Genomic DNA, 19038 nt, shown 5'->3' with positions numbered 1-19038 from the left:
GTTGAACTGAGGAACATAGGAAGAGAAAGTAGGTTTGTGAAAACAATGGCTTCAATTGTGGACGTGTTGAGTTTCAGGTCACTCTGAGATATGCAGGTAGGTCTGGAGGACAGGAGAGAAGTCCAGACAGGAGAGAGGAATTTAGTTATATATACTAAGTGAAGCTAGGAGAGTGAGTCAGATGCTCAAGAGGGAATGCAGAATGTGAGGAGGGGTCTCAGGGTGAAGTGTGTGTGTGTGTTTAGTTGCTAAGTCATGTCCAATTCTTTTTTGACTTCATAGACTGTAGCCCACCAGGTTCCTCTGTCCAGGGGGTTTCCCAGGCAAGAATACTGGAGTGGGTTGCCAGTTCCTTCTCCAGGGGGTCTTCCCAACCCAGGGATCAAACCTGTATCTCCTGCATCGGCAGGTGGATTCTTTACAACTGAACCACCTGGGAAACCCTCTCAGGGTGAAACCATGAGAAATTTCAGCATCTAAGGAATGGGTACAGGACTCTGCAAGAAAGATACAGACAACAATAAGAGGGAATAGCAAGAGAAGTAGAAGAAAGGATGGGTTAATAAATACATTGAAAATACAATTGAATGATTATATATTGAATTTGGATTTTATGTGAAATAATCCAAAACTATCAAAAAACTTTATTTACATAGTCACATAGAAGTTACCTAAGCTCTAATTTTGTGTAGCTTGTACTTTTCGTAGTTCTAATTGTATTTAGTTAGTTCACTCACTCAGTCGTGTCTGACTCTTTGTGACCCCATGGCCAACAGCATGCCAGGCCTCCCTGTCCATCACCATCTCCCAGAGCTTGCTCAAACTCATGTCCATCGAGTCAGTGATGCCATCCAATCATCTCATCCTCTGTCGTCCCCTTCTCCTCCTGCCTTCAGTCTTTCCCAGTGTCAGGGTATTTTCTAATGAGTCAATTCTTTGCATCAGGTGGCCAGAGTATTGAAGTTTCAGTTTTTAGCATCAGTTCTTCCAATGAATATTCAGGACTGATTTCCTTTAGGGTTGACTGGTTGGATCTCCTTGCAGTCCAAGGGACTCTCAAGAGTCTTCTCCAACACCACAGTTCAAAAGCATCAATTCTTCAGCGCTCAGCTTTCTTTATAGTCTAACTCTGACTACTGGAAAAACCATAGCTTTGACTAGATGGACCTTTGTTGGCAAAGTAATGTCTCTGTTTTTTAATATGCTGTCTAGGTTGGTCATAGCTTTTCTTCCAAGGACAATTATATTTCTAATTGTATTAATTAAAACTTCTAATTGTATTAAAGCATATTTTAATACAATATGCTACAATTAATTTTTATTAATTTTAATTTTAATACAAAGCATAAAGTTAATAATTGTATTAATTAAAATTTATAATTGTATTAAATCATATTTACTTTTCATTTTGTTTCTAGGTTGCCTTAAACATTGATCAAGACTTGTAGGCTCAACCAACCTAAGAACAATACATTTTTCTTCTTGTTCCAAGATTCAAAATAGGAGGTCCCCAGTTGTATTTTTTTTCCCTCCAAACTTGTACTCTGCTTTTCCTCCCTCTAACCACAGCTTTATAAATAAGTTTCAAGTGTGGCCTTAAAATATTGTTTTCTTAATGTAACTGGTTACATGTGTGATGTCATTGAGAGAACAGGAGAGAACTTTTTCCAAAGCAACCAAAAGGAGCAAGTGGGAGACCAGCTGAAAAGAACTGTGTGCATCTGTATGAGAACAAGATTGCCTGAGGTGAAAGTTACTGGTCTGTGAGAAGTGAAAGAGGCTGCCACTCTGCAGGGCTCAGGAACATTCAACATGCTTTAGATATGATGATTTCCTCCCGGGAGTGCACTGCAAAGACTTCCCCAGTTTGCTGGGAAATGATCTTTGTAGTTCCACTTAATCCATGCTTATTGACGCAGCTGGGGTGGGGAGGGATGTCAAGTTCCCGGATAGGGAAGCTTTGTTTCTTTTGGAACAATCTTTGGTCAGAGGGATGATGTGCTGCTGTTGAAGGGAAGATCTCGCTTCCTTCAGTGGATGCTGGGCGGTCTGTGGACCCTGACTGCACTCTTGGCCTCTTGGAAGTTTCAGGGCTAGCTTTGAACTTTAGGGAGAAATTTACTTTTATAAAAAATTTTTCCAAATCTATGTTTATGCCAAGAAGAGGCTTCTTCTAAAAAAAAAAAAATCTGGTTTTAGTTATAATATACCTTTCCTGACACAATGAGAAGAGAACAACCTAATTGCTTAAATGGGAAAAGAAAAAAGGGGAAAAAAAATATGGGAAAGAATACAGATTTCATTGAAAAGAAACATTACATCAGTTCTGTACTTTTTAAAAAACTTAAAGAATTTGGGGCTGCGCTGGGTGTTCACTGCTGTGCATAGGTGGCTTTTGTAGTGAGCGGGGGCCGCTTTCCATCATGGTATACAGGCTTCTCATTGCTGTGGTTTCTCTTGTGGAGGAGCGCAGGTTCTACGTGAACAGGCTTCGGTAGTTGTGCAGGGGCTTAGCTGCCCTGTAGCATGTGGAATCTTCCTAGACCAGAGGTCAAACCTGTGTCCTTTGCATTTACAGGTGAATTCTCAACCACTGAACCACCAGGGAAGTCCAGTTCTGTGCATTTTATTTATTTTTTTTCAGAAAAAAGTTCCAGGTGCCCTGGAGCCATCAATAACTTCTGTGTCCATCAGGCTTCCAGGCACTCTGCCCCCCCGTATGGATGACCTGTGTTCACTGCACCCAGGCAGAAGTGTTGAAGGCAGCAGGAGAGTGTCCTTCAAGGCCTCGGCCTCAGCCTCAACCAGTGTGGCACTATCAAGGAGGGCTAGGTGTGGAAAGCCAGGCTCAGAGCGCATCTTGGACTCAGTCAGCCCATGCCCCTCGCCAAAGAGTGCAGTCTGGCCCTGGGATTTGGCAACAAGAGTTTCTGAGTGTTAGTCAACACTCAAGGTGAAGCTTTGTGGCTCTGGGCTAGGGGGTGGTCTTGTGTGAAGAGTCTCCAGCCAGAGCTTGAAGAAGGTAGAATGGGATAAGAAAGGAGATGAAAGATGTTCAACCTTTGTCTGGGGAGAGAGCCCTCAGGAAGATTCATCTGGTGATCAGGGTGCAAGGGAAGAGGCTCCCATCTCCACCAAGAGATGACTCACAGATACAGCAGATGCCCACTGGGACTAGGGCAAGCCTGTCATCTTCAGGCAGACACTTATGCTGAGTTTGAATCTGAGTCTTAGAGTTTCTTGCTAATGGCAGCAAGACGTATTTTAGACCCACCCAAAGGATGGGGTCCTCTGTCCATTAGATTTCCCAGGCAAGAATACTAGAGTGGGTTGTCACTTCCTTCTCCAGGGGATCTTCCCAACTCAGGAATGAAGCCCGCATCTCCTGCAGCGACAGAGAAGCCTGGTGAGCTTCACAGTCCATAGGGTAGCAAAGACTAAACAATGATAACAAAGGATGGGGTGGGGATGTCTCCTGTTCTGGCATACTTTTAAGTAGCTAGATAAGATCCTGTTTTGGTTGAAATTGCTGGGAGAAATATCAGTAACCTCAGATATGCAGATGACACCAACCTTATGGCAGAAAGTGAAGAGGAACTAAAAAGCCTCTTGATAGTGAAAGAGGAGAGTGAAAAATTAGGCTTAAAGCTCAACATTCAGAAAACGAAGATCATGGGATCCAGTCCCATCACCTTATGGGAAATAGATGGGGAAACAGTGGAAACAGTGTCAGACTTTATATTTTGGGGCTCCAAAATCACTGCAGATGGTGAGTGCAGCCATGAAATTAAACGATGCTTACTCCTTGGAAGAAAAGTTATGACCAACCTAGACAGCATATTCAAAAGCAGAGACATTACTTTGCCGACTAAGGTCCATCTAGTCAAGGCTGTGGTTTTTCCTGAGATCATGTATGGATGTGAGAGTTGGACTGTGAAGAAGGCAGAGCGCTAAAGAATTGACGCTTTTGAACTGTGGTGTTGGAGAAGACTCTTGAGAGTCCTTTGCACTGCAAGGAGATCCAACCAGTCCATTCTAAAGGAGATCAGCCCGGGATTTCTTTGGAAGGACTGATGCTAAAGCTGAAGCTCCAGTACTTTGGGCACCTCATGCGAAGAGTTGACTCATTGGAAAAGACTCTGATGCTGGGAGGGATTGGGGGCAGGAGGAGAAGGGGACGACAGAGGATGAGATGGCTGGATGGCCTCATTGACTCGATGGATGTGAGTCTGAGTGAACTCCAGGAGTTGGTGATGGACAGGGAGGCCTGGCGTGCGGCGATTCATGGGGTTGCAAAGAGTTGGACACGACTGAGCGACTGAACTGACTGACTGATTGTAGATTTTCCTCCTGATCTGGCTGTTAGTGGAAGGCAAAGAGAAGGAAGAGATGAAAGAATGGAGAGACATAAAGGATCTAAACAGAAATAAATGATAGGTTTCTGCTTCTTTTTGTTTTACTCACTAGTTTGTTATAGTTTTTTAGATTCCACATGTATTGGCATCATGCAGTTAAATAGACATTTCGGCTGAATCTTGAACAGCCAAGTATTAAGTTCACTGTTCAGCTGAAGTTAAGGCTGAAGTTATAGGTTAACTTCTGAGACATAGCAATTTTTAAAACTACACTTTAATTAAAATTTTGGTTTAATATTATGATGCTTGAGCACTGATTTTTCAACATTTTTAAATGCTTGGAACTTTTGTGGTCACTGTGCCACACAATTTTGGTACTATGTAAATGTTTATTTTTAGCTAAAATAGAGAAAGCAGATACTTTTCAGTATTTTTCCCCCTAATGTGTTTTTTCTGTAAGCTCTCTATTGTTCATTTGTGTTTGATACTTCTGGATACCTAATTTTTCTCCAATTCAGTTTTCTGCTCTGTAGATGCTATATTTTAAATTTCGTTTGGATTGAAGATGACTTATCCAGCTGTATATATTTTGGGACATAACAGCTTTATTGAGATAAAATTCACAATCACCCATGTAAAATTTACAATTCGTTGGTTCTTAGTACATTCACTGGTTTGCACAACTGTCACCAAAATCAGTTTTAGAACATTTTCATCACCCCAAGAAGAAACTGTCTGGTTTAGTGGTCATGACACCTAGGTCCTTCCCCATCAACTCTAGGCAACTCCTAATCTAATTTTTCTGTATAACATCAGAAATCACAGCATCTGACCCACCGTTGGTATAGTTAAGAAGAACTGTTGGGTTACGGTGATGATACTCTGTGCCTCTAGTCTTCCGTGCCCCTCTTGCAACTCTGAAGTAATTTGTATGGTTGCTATATGACCACCAATCCTAATCATTTTAATATTAGTTGCTAATTTTTATCCAAATCAAACTTTGCATTGGAGTTTGTGAAATTCATTGTTAATTCTAGTTTCCTCTTACATTTATGTCCAGCATTCTTCTGAAAAGTTTTTCATAATCATTGAGAATCATTTGGTTATCCCCAAAAGTAATTCTTCCTAAAAAGAGATAATTGTTTCTTTTCCCTTAATTGCTAACCTTAAAAGTAAGGAATTCAAGTAGTTATGAATAATGACAATTTTTCCTGAATTTCTTTTAATTGATTATCATTATGGACTCATGGTACTTCTTTGATTTAGTTATTTTTTATTATCATCACCTTGGTAAGTGAATAAGCTCCTTTATTCCTTATGTATGGTGTTTCCACTACTCAGGACCGTGCATAATTGATATTATTCACTAGTCTGCAGATGAAGAAACTGAGGCACAAAGAGAGGGGTTTTGCCTCGTTTTAAACAGTTGGTAAGTGACAGAGCTGACCTGGACTGGGCCTTTCTTGGGCCTCAAAGTCAGTGCTGCTGATGTGCTCAGTCATGGCTGACTCTTTGCGACCCCATGGACTGTAGCCTGCTAGGTTCCTCTGTCCATGGAATTTTCCAGGCAAGAATACTGCAGTGGGTTGCCATTTCCTTCTTCATCAAAGTCAGTATTTTCTGTCAGTTCACTATTTGGATTCTGGATAGGGACAAGAAAATTAAAGTAATTTTTTTTTAAAAGATCTGAAACAATTGTTTGTATAGCTCAATGTTCATAAAGAATTAGACTTTTTATATGTTTTACTTTTTATTGTGGTAAGATGCACATAACATGAAATTTACCATTTTACCATTTTAAAGTGTGCAGTTCAGTGGCCATAAATAAAGTCGGCCATCGCTGTACTTGATATCATGCTGCCATCCTCACTGTCTGGTTCCAGGATGTCTTTATCAGAGCTGGAGCCTACACACCCACTGAGTAATCACTCCCCATTCCTCCCTCCTCCCAGCCCCTACCAACTGCTGAGTAGGTTTCTATGAATTTACTGGTTCTGGAAACTTCAAATAAATGGAATATATGGCCTGGCTTCTGTCACCTCCATCATGTTTTCAAAGTTCATCTAAGTTGTACCATATATCAGTACATTTTTTGTCACTGAATGATAACTTACTGCTTCGATATATACCACACCTACCCATTTGTCAGTTCATAGACACTAGGGTGATTTCTGCCTTTGGGCTCTTGTGAATAATGTTGCTATCAACTTGTGTATTCAAACTTGTATGTGGACATGTGTTTTCAGTTTTTCTGAGTATATACCTCGGAGTGAGTCATACAGTAATTCCATGTTGAAGTTTTTGAGGAACCTCCAAGCTACTTTCCACTGCAGCTACACCATGTCACATTCCTACCAACAATGTATCATCCCCACTTACACTTGGTATTTACCATTTTCTTTTTGTGTGTGTGGCTATCCTAATGGGTGTGAAGTCATGTGTCATGGTGGTTTGGTTTGTATTTCCGTAATTACTAATAACTAAGCATCTTTACATGTGCTTGTTGGTCATATTTATGTCTTTGGAGAGATGTTCTTTCAAGTCCTTTGCCTGTTTTTATTTTGTTATTTTTATTTTTTGTAGTTTTAAGGTTTTTGGGTTTTTTTTTTTTAAGAAAAATATATTCTCTGGATTCTAGACACTTATTGGTTATATAATTTGCAAATATTTTCTCCCATTCTCTCGCTCTCCTGATGGCGTCTTTTAATCCTCCAAAGATTCCATTTTCAAAAAGTCCAGTTCATCCATTTTTTCTTTTGTTGCTTGTGCTTTTGATGTCATGTCTAAGAAATTATTGCCAAATCCAAGGTCATAAAGGTTTACACCCATGGTTTCTTTGAAAAGTTTCATAATTTTAACTTTTATTTAGATATTTAATCCATTTCAAATTAATCTCATATATAATACGAAGTAAAGGTCCAACTTCCTTCTTTTGCGTTTGCCTATTCCGTCATCCCAGCACCGTTCATTGAAGAGACTGTTCTTTCTCCATCGAAAAGTCTTGGCACTCTGTTGAAATCAGTTAAGATAATATATATGTATGGGTTTACATACATTGCGGACTCTCCATGCTATTCAATCAATCTATATTACTGTTTTTATCCCAGTAATACCCTCTTTTGACTATTGTAGCTTTGTAATTTTTATGAGTTTTGAAATTGAAAAGTGTGAGCCCTCCAACTTTGTTCTTTTTCAATGTTTTGGCTATTAGGCCCCCTTGAAATTGCATATGAATTTTAGGATTGTCTTTTTCATTTTTGTAAGGGAGTACATTGGGATTTTGATGGGGATTTCATTGAATCCTTAGACAGGTTTGGGATATATGGCCATCTTAACAGTGTTAAGTCTTCCAATTCACAAACACAAGATGTTTTTCTATTTAAGTTTTCTTTATTTCTGTCAAAAATGTTTTGTATTTTTCAGCACACAGGTCTTGCTCCTTCTTGGTTACATTTATTCCTAAGCATTATTAATGCTATTATAAATGAAATTATTTTATTAATCTCTCTTTTACATTGTTCATTACTTATATACTGAAATGCAGTTGGTTTTGTTTATTGGTCTTATATCCTGAAATTTTGTTGAATTTATTTATTAGCTCTAGTAGTTTTTTTGTTTTTGTGATTGCTTAGAATTTTTTATACACAAGATCATGTCATTTACAAAGAGAGATAATTTTACTTCTTCCTTTCCAATTTGTGTACCTTTTAATTCTTTTTTTATTCCCTTAATTGCTCTGGCCAGAACTTTCAGTATAACATTGAATAGAAGTGTTGAAAGTGGGCATCCTTGTTTTGTTCCTGATTTTAGGGGGAAAGCTTTCCATTTTTCACAAGTAAATATTTTGTGACTGGGGTATTTTAGAGTTTTTTTTTTTTAATCAATTGAAAAATTCCATGTATTCATGATGTGTTGAATGTTTTTATCATGATATGATCCTTTTTATGTTTTTCTAGGGCCAATTTACTAGGAATTAGTTAAGGATATTTGTATCCATATTCAAAGCAGATACTGGTCTCTAGTTTTCTTATGTTGTCCTTAGCTTTGGTATATGTTTAATACTGGTTTCATAGACTAAGCAAGGAAGCATTCCTTTCTCTTTTGTTCTCGGAAGAGTTTATGAAGGATTAGTATTGATAATTCTTTAATTGGTAGAATTTTTTTAATTGATAGAATTCACCCATAAAGCCTTCTAGACCTATTCTTTTCTTCGTTGGAAGCTATTGATTACTAATTCATTCTCTTTACTGCCAGTATTTCTGTTTCTTTTTGAGTCAGTTTTTATAGTTTATGTCTTTCTAGGAGTCTGTTCATTTCACCTACGTTATCTAATTTGGCATAGAATTAACATACAATCCTTATAATCCTTTATGGGGTGCATATATCTTTTTGAGTTAGTGTATTAATTTTCTTTGATAAATACCCAGAAGTGGAATTGCTGGATCATATAGTTTCACTTTATTTTTTTGAGGAACCCTGTACTATTTTTCATAGTGGCTACATCAATTTACAATTCCCCAAAGAGTGTACTTGGGGCTCCTTTTCTTTTCATCCTCACCAATACTTGCTATTTCTTGTGTTTTTTTGATAGAAGTCCTTCTAGTGGGTATGAAGTGCTATCTCTTTGTGGTTTTTATTTGCATTCCATGATGATTAGTAATGTTGAGCACCTTTTCACGTTAGCCATCTGCGTGTCTTTGAAAAAGTTATCTATTTGGATTGCCTGCCTATTAAAAAAATTTTTTTGATATTGAATTGTATGAATTCTTAGCAGATATATGATTTTTCAAATATTCTTTCCCATTTGGTAGGTTGCCTTTTCATTTTGTTGATGGTTTCTTTTGCTGTGCAGAAGCGTTTTAGTTTGACTTAGTCTCACTTGTTTATTTCTGGTCTTGTTGCCTTTGGTTTGATGTCAAATTTAAAAAATAATCACCAAGAATGATGTCAAAAAGCTTACCACCTATGTTCTCTTCTAGGAGTTTTATGATTTAGGGTCTTTAATAATTTTGAGTTAATTTTTGTGAATGGTGTAAGCTAGTGGTTTCATTCTTTTGCATGTGGCTATCCAATTTTTCCAACACTGTTTATTGAAGACACTGTCCTTTAAAAGAAATATATTAATAAATAATACTCTGGTTTAGAATAATGCCTACTTAATTTTATTTATTAAGAAGCAGAAACTGCTTCTACATAGCTCTACTTTCTTCCTCCTCTTTTGTGCTATCATTGTCATAGAAATAACACTTTCAAATTTGTATGCCCATTAACACAGACTTTTAATTGTTGCTTTTAAATAATATAGGAGAAAAAGTTACAAACAAAAAATACATAATTATGGGTATCAATGTTCATTATTTCTTCATGGGAATTCAAATTACTGTCCAGTTTCACTTCTGCCTGAAGAATTCTCTTTAGTATTTCTTGCAGAGCAAGTCTGCTAGCAATGAATTCTGTTAGCTTTGTTTTAATTTCTCATTTATTTCTGAAGGATGGTTTTGTTGGATATAGAGTTATTATCAGTGTTTCCTTTCAGCACTTTGAATATGTAATCCCACTGCCTTCTATCCTCCAAGGTTTCTGATGAGGAATTAGCTGTTAATTTCGTTGAGCATCCCTTGTATGTGATAAGCTGCTTCTCTGTTGCTGCTCCCAAGATTCAGTCCTTATTTTTGGATAGATTGATTATGATTTCCCTCAATATGCATCTCTTTGAGTTTATCCTACTTGGAGTACACTGGGGCTTCTTGGATTTGTGGTTTAATATTTTCTATAAAATTTGGGAAGTTTGGGACCATTATTTCTTCAAATATTATTTTAGCTTCTTTTTCTTTCTGCAACTCATTTATGCACATGTTGGTATAATTGATGGTGTTCTATTTGTCTTTCAGGCTTTGTTATTGCATATTTTTTTTCTTTGTTTGTCTCAGAGTGAATAATGTCAATTGACCTATCTCCATAATGTTGATTTATTCTTCTACCAGCTCAACTCTGCTATTGCATTCCTCATATGAATTTTTCATTCTAGTCACTGTTTTTCAACTCCAGAATTTCTAAGTTTTCTTTAGTTTTTATGGTTTATTTTAGCACTTTGAACAAATTTAAAATAGTTGATTTAAGGTTTTGTCTAATAAATCCCATGCTTGACTTTTCCTTAGGGACAATTTCTAATAATCTTTTTTTTTTTCTGAATATGGGCCATACTTTCTTGTTTCTTTGCATACCTTGCAATTTTTTGAAAAGTGGGGATTTCAAAACATATGTATTAACAATTCTGGAAAACAGATTCTACCCTCACCACAGAATTTACTATTGCTATTTGTTCTTGTTATTTGTTTGTTTAGTAACTTTTCTGAATTTATTTTATCATGTCTGTATGTATTGTCATATGTGGTCACTGAAGTCTGCTTGGGTTGCTTAGTCAGCCTTTGATTTGACAGAGGTTTCTTTAGATGTTTGAAACCGATAAATCTTCCAGACTTTGTTGTGGCGTACATGCAATGCTTAGGTATGTAGTTTATAGCTCTGCTTTAATCTTCACTTTCTGATTGTGTTGAGCCTCCTCCAGTTCAGCCAGAGATGAGAGCTTAGGGTCGTCTTGGGTCTTTCTTAACTGTATATATAGCCTTAGGCATGCAACCCAGCAGCCATGTCATTTTCTAGCAATATTGCAGAACTTTTAATAGTCCCCTACGGAATCTCATTCTTAAGCTTTTTGACTTAAGGTTTTGGTCATCTTGTTCTTTGTCCCAGTCATTATCACTGTATCAGTCAGCCATGATGTTAAAAAAAAGTTGGTGCTGATTTTTTGTTTGCATAGGTGAACTTCGAGTCATGTCAAATAGAGTTTTTTCAAGTGGGATTTTCCATGGAACTTCCAGGAAAGTCAAATAATGACTATTTTCTGGGGATTGGCCTTTAGATAAGTTCCATCCTGATTCTGCCTTTATTTATTTATTTATTTTTGGCTAATAGGTCACTGATTTTCACCATGGTTTCAACATGAAAGCTCTGTTGATTTTCAAGACTACCATAGACTTGGGATAGGGGAATGGGAATAGAGAAAGGTAAGTAGCCACAAGGTTCATGCTATTCTTGAGATTCAGCTATTTTTCTTGAATGAATATTCCCTGAATTTTTTGCCAGTCTTTGGTTAATTTTGAGTTCTGAAAAAGTTGGTTTTGACAGTTTATACCAGCATTATTACTGTTTTTATGGAGAAGAGGGTTTTGGGAGATATTTTTAGAGATCTTTATTTTTGGAAATCATTATTTTACCTTTATTTTAAAATTGTTTAGTTTTGTTCTTAGGCATCCTAGTGAGATAAGGCCAAATGGCGCATTTCTTTCTAACATTAAATGAAATCTATAATCATCTATCATGTAAATGATATGAGATGTAAGCCTTTGAATTTTGTATATAAATGTTTTTTGGATTTTGACATTTGCCTTTGAAGCAGTTTTCTACTGCTTATAAAACTGTAAGTTGACAGTTTTTTCTCTTTCAGTATTTTAAGGATGATTTCTTGCTCTCTTCTCATTGCTTTGTTTTTGGTAAGAGACCTAACGTCACCCTTAGGTGTTCTTATGTAATATGTCTATTTTCTCTGATTTTAATAGTTTATCTTTATTACTGGTTTTGAACAATTTGATTTTGATATGCCTTGGTGTACTTTACTTCATATTTTGTATGCCTTAGGTTTATTTGAGTTTCTTGGCTTAGGTTTTTATTAAATTTGGAAAAAGTTTTAGTCTTTATTTCTTAAGTATTTCTTTACTATTTTCTCTCTAGGGTGAACTGAGCTCACTGATGTTGTAATTCCCTTCTTTTTGTTTTTTTGCCTCTCCATGTTTCATTTTTGAAAGTTTCTGTTGCTAAAGATTTTTTTCTCTGCGATATCTACTGTTAATCCTGTCTGGTATATTTAGCATTTATATTTATTATTTTTATAATATCATCCATCCTCTACTTAATATGTTCATTCTTTCCTCTTGCTTATAAAATGTATAGGAGACAATTGGAAAGTTTGCATTAATGTTTCTGGTTACTAATTCTGTCATTGCATTGGGGCAATTTTGATTTATTTTTTCCTTATTATAGGTTATTTTTCTTCTTTGCTTGGTAACTTTTTATGTGAATTTTGTCTTCTTGAATGTTGCGCATTTTTATTCCTAAAGTAAATATTTTCGAGCTTTTCTCCTAGGTGTAATTAAGTTACTTGGAAATAGTTTGATATCTTTTCAGGTCTTAGTTTTAAGAAGCTTTGTGAATTGGGACCAAGAGAGCATTCCGTCTTGGGCTAATTTTGCCCTGCAACTAAGGCAATAGTCTTGAACGTATGCTACCCGATGCTAGTGAGTTATGAGGAGTCCCACTTTGGCTGTGGGAAGATCAATTATTTTATTATATTTTTGAAATGACTTTATTTTTTCCAATTAAAATCTATTATTTTAGAGAATTATTTATTTTATTTTAAAATTTTATTGGCATATAGTTGATTTACAGTTTGTGTTAGTTTTAGGTGTACAGTCAAGTGATTCAGCTTTACATAGACATATATTCATTCTTTTCCAGATTCTTTTTGCATGTAGTAAAACCACTTTGTTGATGTGTGATTGACAGGAAGAGAACTTCTTCCTGAGTCTTTTTGAGCCATGCTGTCTAATCATTTCAGGCGGTTCCTTCTTTAGCTTTGTGTCATTTCCTCATACACAGGCATTTATTACCCAGCTGAAGACTCGAAGTGGACCCTCTGTAGGTTTCTCTGTGCTTTCAGTTCCTTTTCCTTCAGTCAAGGAGTCACCAGGCTTCATATACTTCCCCCTCCCTCACTGTAGTAGAGAACACTTTTTTCTCTCATTTCGTGATTACTGTCCCTTGTTGCTCAGCCATCACTGTCTTGAAATGTATTGTTTCACGTATTTTGTCCTGGTTTTGTTTCATGTGCAAGACCTGAACCTTTTACACCATTCTGGCTTGAAGCCAAAGATCAAACCCTATAGACTTTTTCTCATGAAAAACTGTTCCTTTGCTATACTCATCTTTCTTAGTTTTATGACGTTCAGTGTGATTATTTTCTGAGGACTTTAGGAGTCCTGAATGTACCTAATGACTTATATCTCTTATCCTGTTTGAAACTAGGCATAAGGGGCCAAATGCCCCTTATGAGTCAAAGAATCGACTTCATGGATGTTAATTTCATCAAAGAGTGCCCTTTGGACACTGGGCCAAAACAGTGTTTCATTCCTACTGGTTAGTCTCAAGAAAAGCAGTCAGGAAGCTGCAGTTCTGTCTGTGCCAGGTGGAGAGCCTGGTCTATTGGCTTCTCAGAGGGGGAGATAAAAGCACAGAGGGTCTTTGGTTGGTTTGATTGGCTGAGACATTGAGGAGCAAGAGCTCTAAGTCCCAGGTGGGCCTGCGGCCTTTAGACCAGACCCACTCATCCTTCTCTTGGAAGAAGCAAGAGAGGAGGGTGGTGCAGAGGTAACCTGGCTGTTCTGCCACACACATCACTCCATCTTGGGAAATGATACCATATTAGTCTTGTTTTGGCTGAAATAACTTAAAACCCCAATTCAGCTGGCTTCAGGGATCAGATAACTAATCATCTCCACAAGAAGTGCAGAGGATGGCAGGCCCCAAGCATGGCAGATCAGGGCTCTAGCTCCCTCGTCTTAGCTCTGTCATTCTCTCCTATTGGCTTCACCCTCAGGTTCCTCACAGCTTGACAGCAATAAATAAATCCAGGTGTTATATTCAGATACAGCAGCATCTTATGTAAGAATTAGGTGAGCCTCTATCTTCCTGAGTGTTATTATATTCCTAGAAACTGTTTAGCAAACTTCTTTTCCTGTCTCACGTGATTGCACTATATATATATCATCTCCAATCTCATTTCCAACAAAGATGAGTAGTTATCACCCAAAGTACTTACACACCATTGATTCATTCATTGATTAATCAGTTTAGATTCCTTTATTCTCAATCTGTATCAAAGAGACATCCCTAATTAAAGGGCAGGGCCAGGGTAAGGCAAATGTGATAAAAGTTTTAAGTGCAAACTCTGTAATTACAGGAACTGGAGAATGCCTGGCTCTTAAATTTTGCCCTCTAGGCACTCTGTTTACATTGCCCTAGTCCTGCCCCTGCTAGTTACTGTAGGACAGGAAAATAAAGTATTACTTTTTCCCTGACAGAGCTTTTGTGTCACTGAAAACTGTGTGCACATATTTGGGGCAGTTTGTTTGAAGCAATTAATTGACACAAATAGGACCAAAGAAATTAGAGGAGGGAGTTATTTTTTAAATTTAATTAATTTTTTAATTAAAGGATAGTTGCTTTACAGAGCTTTGTTGTTTTCTGTCAAATCTCAACATGAATCAGCCATAGGTATATATATGTCCCTTTCCTCTTGAACCTGAGGAGGGAGTTATTTGAGCAAGCTTTGTGAAAGGGAGAACCTTGAAAAGAACCTTAAGGGAAAGGTAAGTTTTGAACATGTGAAACCCATGGGAATGTGAAGTGAAGTGAAGTGAAAGTCACTCAGTCGTGTCTGACTCTCTGCATCCCCGTGAATTGTACAGTCCATGGAATTCTCCAGGTCAGAATACTGGAGAGGTTAGCCTTCCCCTTCTCCAGGGTATCCTCCCAACCCAGGGATTGAACCCAGGTCTCCTGCATTGCAGGTGGATTCTTTACCAACGGAGCCACAAGGGAAGCCCATGGGGATGTGAAGGAACTAGTCAAAGAGAGGGCTAGAGGGACTATTAGGAGCCAGATCATGGAGGCCAGGGATGCCAGCCTCCATGGTTTAGACTTGAGATACTGGAGTGATGTATGGAAAGACCCATGATGGTTCTTGAGGGCTTTTCACAGTTTTCATGAAGTACGTGGATGTGAAATTCAGATCATATGGTTAAGGCATGAATTTTGGTAGAGAAGGGAAAGATATTGTAAAGCTATTCTTTGGAGAAATTTTGTGATGAAGAGAAAGTGCTTGAGAATTTTGCAGGATTGAGAAGGGATTCTCCTTTGGGTAGAAAAAAGTTTCATGTTTTTGGCAGTAGGCAAGAGGCAGCTGAGTCAACTTGTTGGCAAGTTGAGAGGCAGAGGCTGGAAGTGTGGTTCAGGAGACTTAGAACAGGGTTCCTGGAGAAGGAGAATTAGGTGTGGAGCAAAATTACAAAGGAAGGAAGGCACTTTGGAATTACCCTTTTGCTCTCATCCAGGGGTGGGAAGTAGATATTGTGAGTGAAGGGGAAGAACATTTGGGATAGTAGTGCATTCTAGAATTTTCAGTATGGACTTCTAGTCCTCTTGGTAAAGAAGGAAAGGAGGACAGAGTTTGGTTATGTACTTGAGTGAGGATGAATTTTAAAATATCTGCTGGGGGAATGGGTGAATAAAATGATTGTTGGATGACTCTGTGTACCCACTTTAAATTTATTCATTCTGAAAACACTTTATAGATACCTACTCTGCTTCACTTTCCTTATCTGTATAATAAGTAATGATGCCTGCCTCTTACAGTTGTAAAGATTAAATGGCTTAATTCATATAAAGCTTTAGTAGCATTGCCTAGCATTTAGCAGGTACTCAAGTAGTGAAGTTGTTACCATTACCATGTTATTTCATGCTGGGTGCTCTGCTAGGTAAGTAGAGACCTCCTCAGCATTCTTAAATCATATGCTCCAATAGCCCATTACAGACTCAGAGGTAGGGCAGTCAGTGGGTAATGGAGGTGCCCTAGAGGTGACATTTGGTAGATATCACAAGACCGTGGGGTCTAGAGTCCAACAAGAACCACAGTGGAGTGTGTGGCTCCCAGGCTCCCTGTCAGCTGGGTGGAGGTGAGTAGCCTTGTGGCTCTAGGGGAGGAGGTGAGTAGCCTTGTTCAAAGCAGATTCCTGGCCTGGCGCAGAGCAATGATAGGAGAGGGATGGAGAGACAAGAGCAAATAGCATAGCTCATGGTAGAGGATTTTCAAAGATTTGGCCCAGCCAAGGAGTCAGTGTTAAGGAAGGATTCTGACCCTACCAAGGAGCTTGACTATAAATCAGAAGCAGGACCAGTGCCCATTGTCCAGCCTAAACACGTACTCTAAGGATGGGGGCAAGACAGAAGTGAGTTTGTGAGTGGGTGGGAAGGGGTGAGGCATGAAGTTAGTGAAGGAGAGAAGTGGGCTGAGTGCTTCTTAATGTTGAAGGCTCTACTCTGAGTTTACAGGATTGTTGCTGTGAGCCTGTGTTTGAAAGGAAGTTTCAGAAAGGAAGTTGAGCTGTTCACCTAACGTGTTGGAGCTGGCCTTGTTGCCCAGCTCTGTGTGACATGCTTAAGCTGCTGAATGTGCTTACCTACGCTGAGAGCTTTACAAAAAGCCGCATCTGAAGCAGACTTGACTTACTTTCCTAGAAGCTCGTCCTCCTCACCTTCTGCTGTTATTCAGTCACCCAATCAGGTCTGACTCTTTGTGACCGCATGGACTGCAGCACGCCAGGCTTCCCTGTCCTTCACCATCTCCTGGAGCTTGCTCAAACTCATGTCCATTGAGTCGGGAATGCCATCCAACCATCTTATCCCCTGTTGTCCCCTTTTCCTCCTGCTTTCAGTCTTTCCCAGCATCAGGGTCTCTTCTAATGAGTCAACTCTTTGCATCAGGTGGCCAAAATATTAGAGCTTCAGCCTCAGCATCAGTCCCTCCAATGAATATTCAGGATTGATTTCCTTCAGCATCGATTGGTTTGATCTTTCAGTCCAAGGGACTTACAAGAGTCTTCTGAAATACCACAGTTCAAAGCATCAGTTTTTGGTGCTCAGCCTTCTTTATGGTCCACTTCTCACATCCGTACATGACTATACATACTCACCTCTGCAGTATCATAAATGGCTTCATTACTGTTCAGGTGCCAAATTTATGCTGGAAGAGTCCTCCTGGACCGTCTTGTGGTTATCTTTCATCCAGTACAGGGAGCCTGATACTCCTCTTTCTCTCATGTTCCAAAGCCGTGAGATAGGTTTCGTAGCTTGTCCCCTTTCTGGTGTCACTGTCATCAGTCTTTCATCAAATTATAAAACGTTGCTTGTTTAACACACTATTCAGCATCATGTGCCAGCTCCCTTCAGATAAAAAATGGTAACAGCTTATCCCAACTGTGGTCAGTGGCCTCCCGCCCTTTATCTAACTTTCCTTATTTCAACAAGTTCCTCTTGTTGGCTCCCCTCTGAGGACTTAGCAAATCCCACCATAGAGTTTTGTGAGAGGTGCTCAGAGCCTTGCAAAGCCCTCTGCACATGGTGAGAAAGAGCATGAACGAGAAAGTAAATAATGATGGAACTGCAGACAACCAGTTGGGTAGTTAGCGCTATGAACTGTTTACATGGATAGAAGCCACTTAGAGATTCATGGAATTGAGAGATCAAAACAAAACAAGACATACACACGCAAAAAGAAAAAGGTACAGAACTGACTGTGGATGAGCAGTAGAAATGTGAGCAGAGAAATGAAGGTGAGAATGCCTGCAGGATGCCTGAGAAATAGTAGGTCTGTTTAGTGATGAAGTAGGAGGGAAGTTCAGGAAAGCTGATCTGGACCAGTTTGTGAAGCTTATTAAAGTCAAAGCTAAGACATTTAGGGTGAGAGTGGGAATGGATATGAGACACGTACATTGAAAACTTTATTGGGAATGGGGGATGAGAAAGTGGTGCTATTTTGCAAAGAGATGGTTTTAAGAGGCTTAGTTTAAGCTGTGGTTAGCATGGTTTTGGCTTAGAATGCTGTGGTCTTAGTCTAGGCTTCAGGTAATGAAGGGTGGAATCTGGGCTGTGGTAGTGGAAATTCGTTAGTGAATGTTCTTTGGGAAAGAACCCCCTGCCAATGCTCGAAACTTAAGAGATGTGGGTTCAATTCCTGGATCAGGAAGATCCATGGAGGAAGGCATGGCAACCCACTCCACTATTATTGCCTGGAGAATCCCACTGACAGAGGAGCTCAGCGGGCTACAGTCCAAGGGGTCTTGAAGAATCGGACACGTCTGAAGTGACTTAGCATGCATGCACGCACTATGTGCTAAGAACTGTTCTAGTTTCCCAAGGGAAAGGTATGTATCAGACGTGATTCCTGCTCTCAAGTCACCCACAGTTTGGTGGAGGAATGTAAAAAAAACAAGTGTTAGCTATGACAAATTCCATAAGCAAACTTGGAAGCTGACTGCAGGAAGAACCCTGGCCTAGAATAATGGTGGGGCCATTGAGGGCTTAGAGGGATTATGCAGGAGGAGCAGATGAGGGGCAGGAAGGGATGCCTGGCAGCTGGGTGTGTAGCAGGGTGTGAGGGAGATGCTCCAAGCCTCTCTGCTGCTCTCTCCCGGAAAATGGGGTGGCAGGGGTCCCGTTGTTTGGGGATGGAACTAACATTACTGACACATTGCTCACAAGACCACTGACTGAGACATATAATGAATAAATACGAGATGATAACCTTATTCCAAAGTGCCATCCCCATTAAAAATATTCAAGTATAGACCATTTGGGCAAACTCCGGGAGACAGTAAGGGACAGGGAGGCCTGGCATGCTGCAGTCCATGGGGTTGCAAAGAGGTGAACACAACTTACCAACTGAACAAAATAATAGACTACTGAAAACAGAAATAAAAAGGGCAAATTTGAAAAGTTTTGTGAAATTTAT

At 38.9% G+C, this 19038-nt stretch overlaps 2 protein-coding genes across 4 annotated transcripts in view; both read left to right on the top strand.

The window, feature by feature from the left end:
• The window catches only part of DYDC1 (DPY30 domain containing 1), a 39954-nt gene extending 22105 nt beyond the window's left edge, over positions 1-17849 (top strand). For 2 of the 3 annotated variants that reach the window (XM_060406558.1, XM_060406557.1), the window contains exon 8: positions 11331-17849. In XM_060406558.1, the coding sequence (XP_060262541.1) occupies positions 11331-11402 (72 nt within the window). In that variant the 3' untranslated portion in view covers positions 11403-17849. Of the gene's footprint in view, positions 1-1418; positions 6400-11330 lie in introns of those variants that run through there. The other variant, XM_042240795.2, reaches the window with a different exon arrangement.
• Positions 11331-19038, top strand: part of MAT1A (methionine adenosyltransferase 1A) — a 42604-nt gene continuing 34896 nt past the window's right edge. The window contains exon 1 of the mRNA XM_042240794.2: positions 11331-11422. Coding sequence (XP_042096728.1) covers positions 11407-11422 — 16 coding nt within the window. The 5' untranslated portion in view covers positions 11331-11406. The remainder of the gene's footprint in view (positions 11423-19038) is intronic.

Source organism: Ovis aries, chromosome 25 (assembly GCF_016772045.2).
Source record: "Ovis aries strain OAR_USU_Benz2616 breed Rambouillet chromosome 25, ARS-UI_Ramb_v3.0, whole genome shotgun sequence".
In the NCBI taxonomy this organism is placed as follows: domain Eukaryota; kingdom Metazoa; phylum Chordata; class Mammalia; order Artiodactyla; family Bovidae; genus Ovis; species Ovis aries.
Note: the sequence above shows the minus strand (reverse complement) of the source record. Positions and strands in the feature narration are given on the sequence as shown.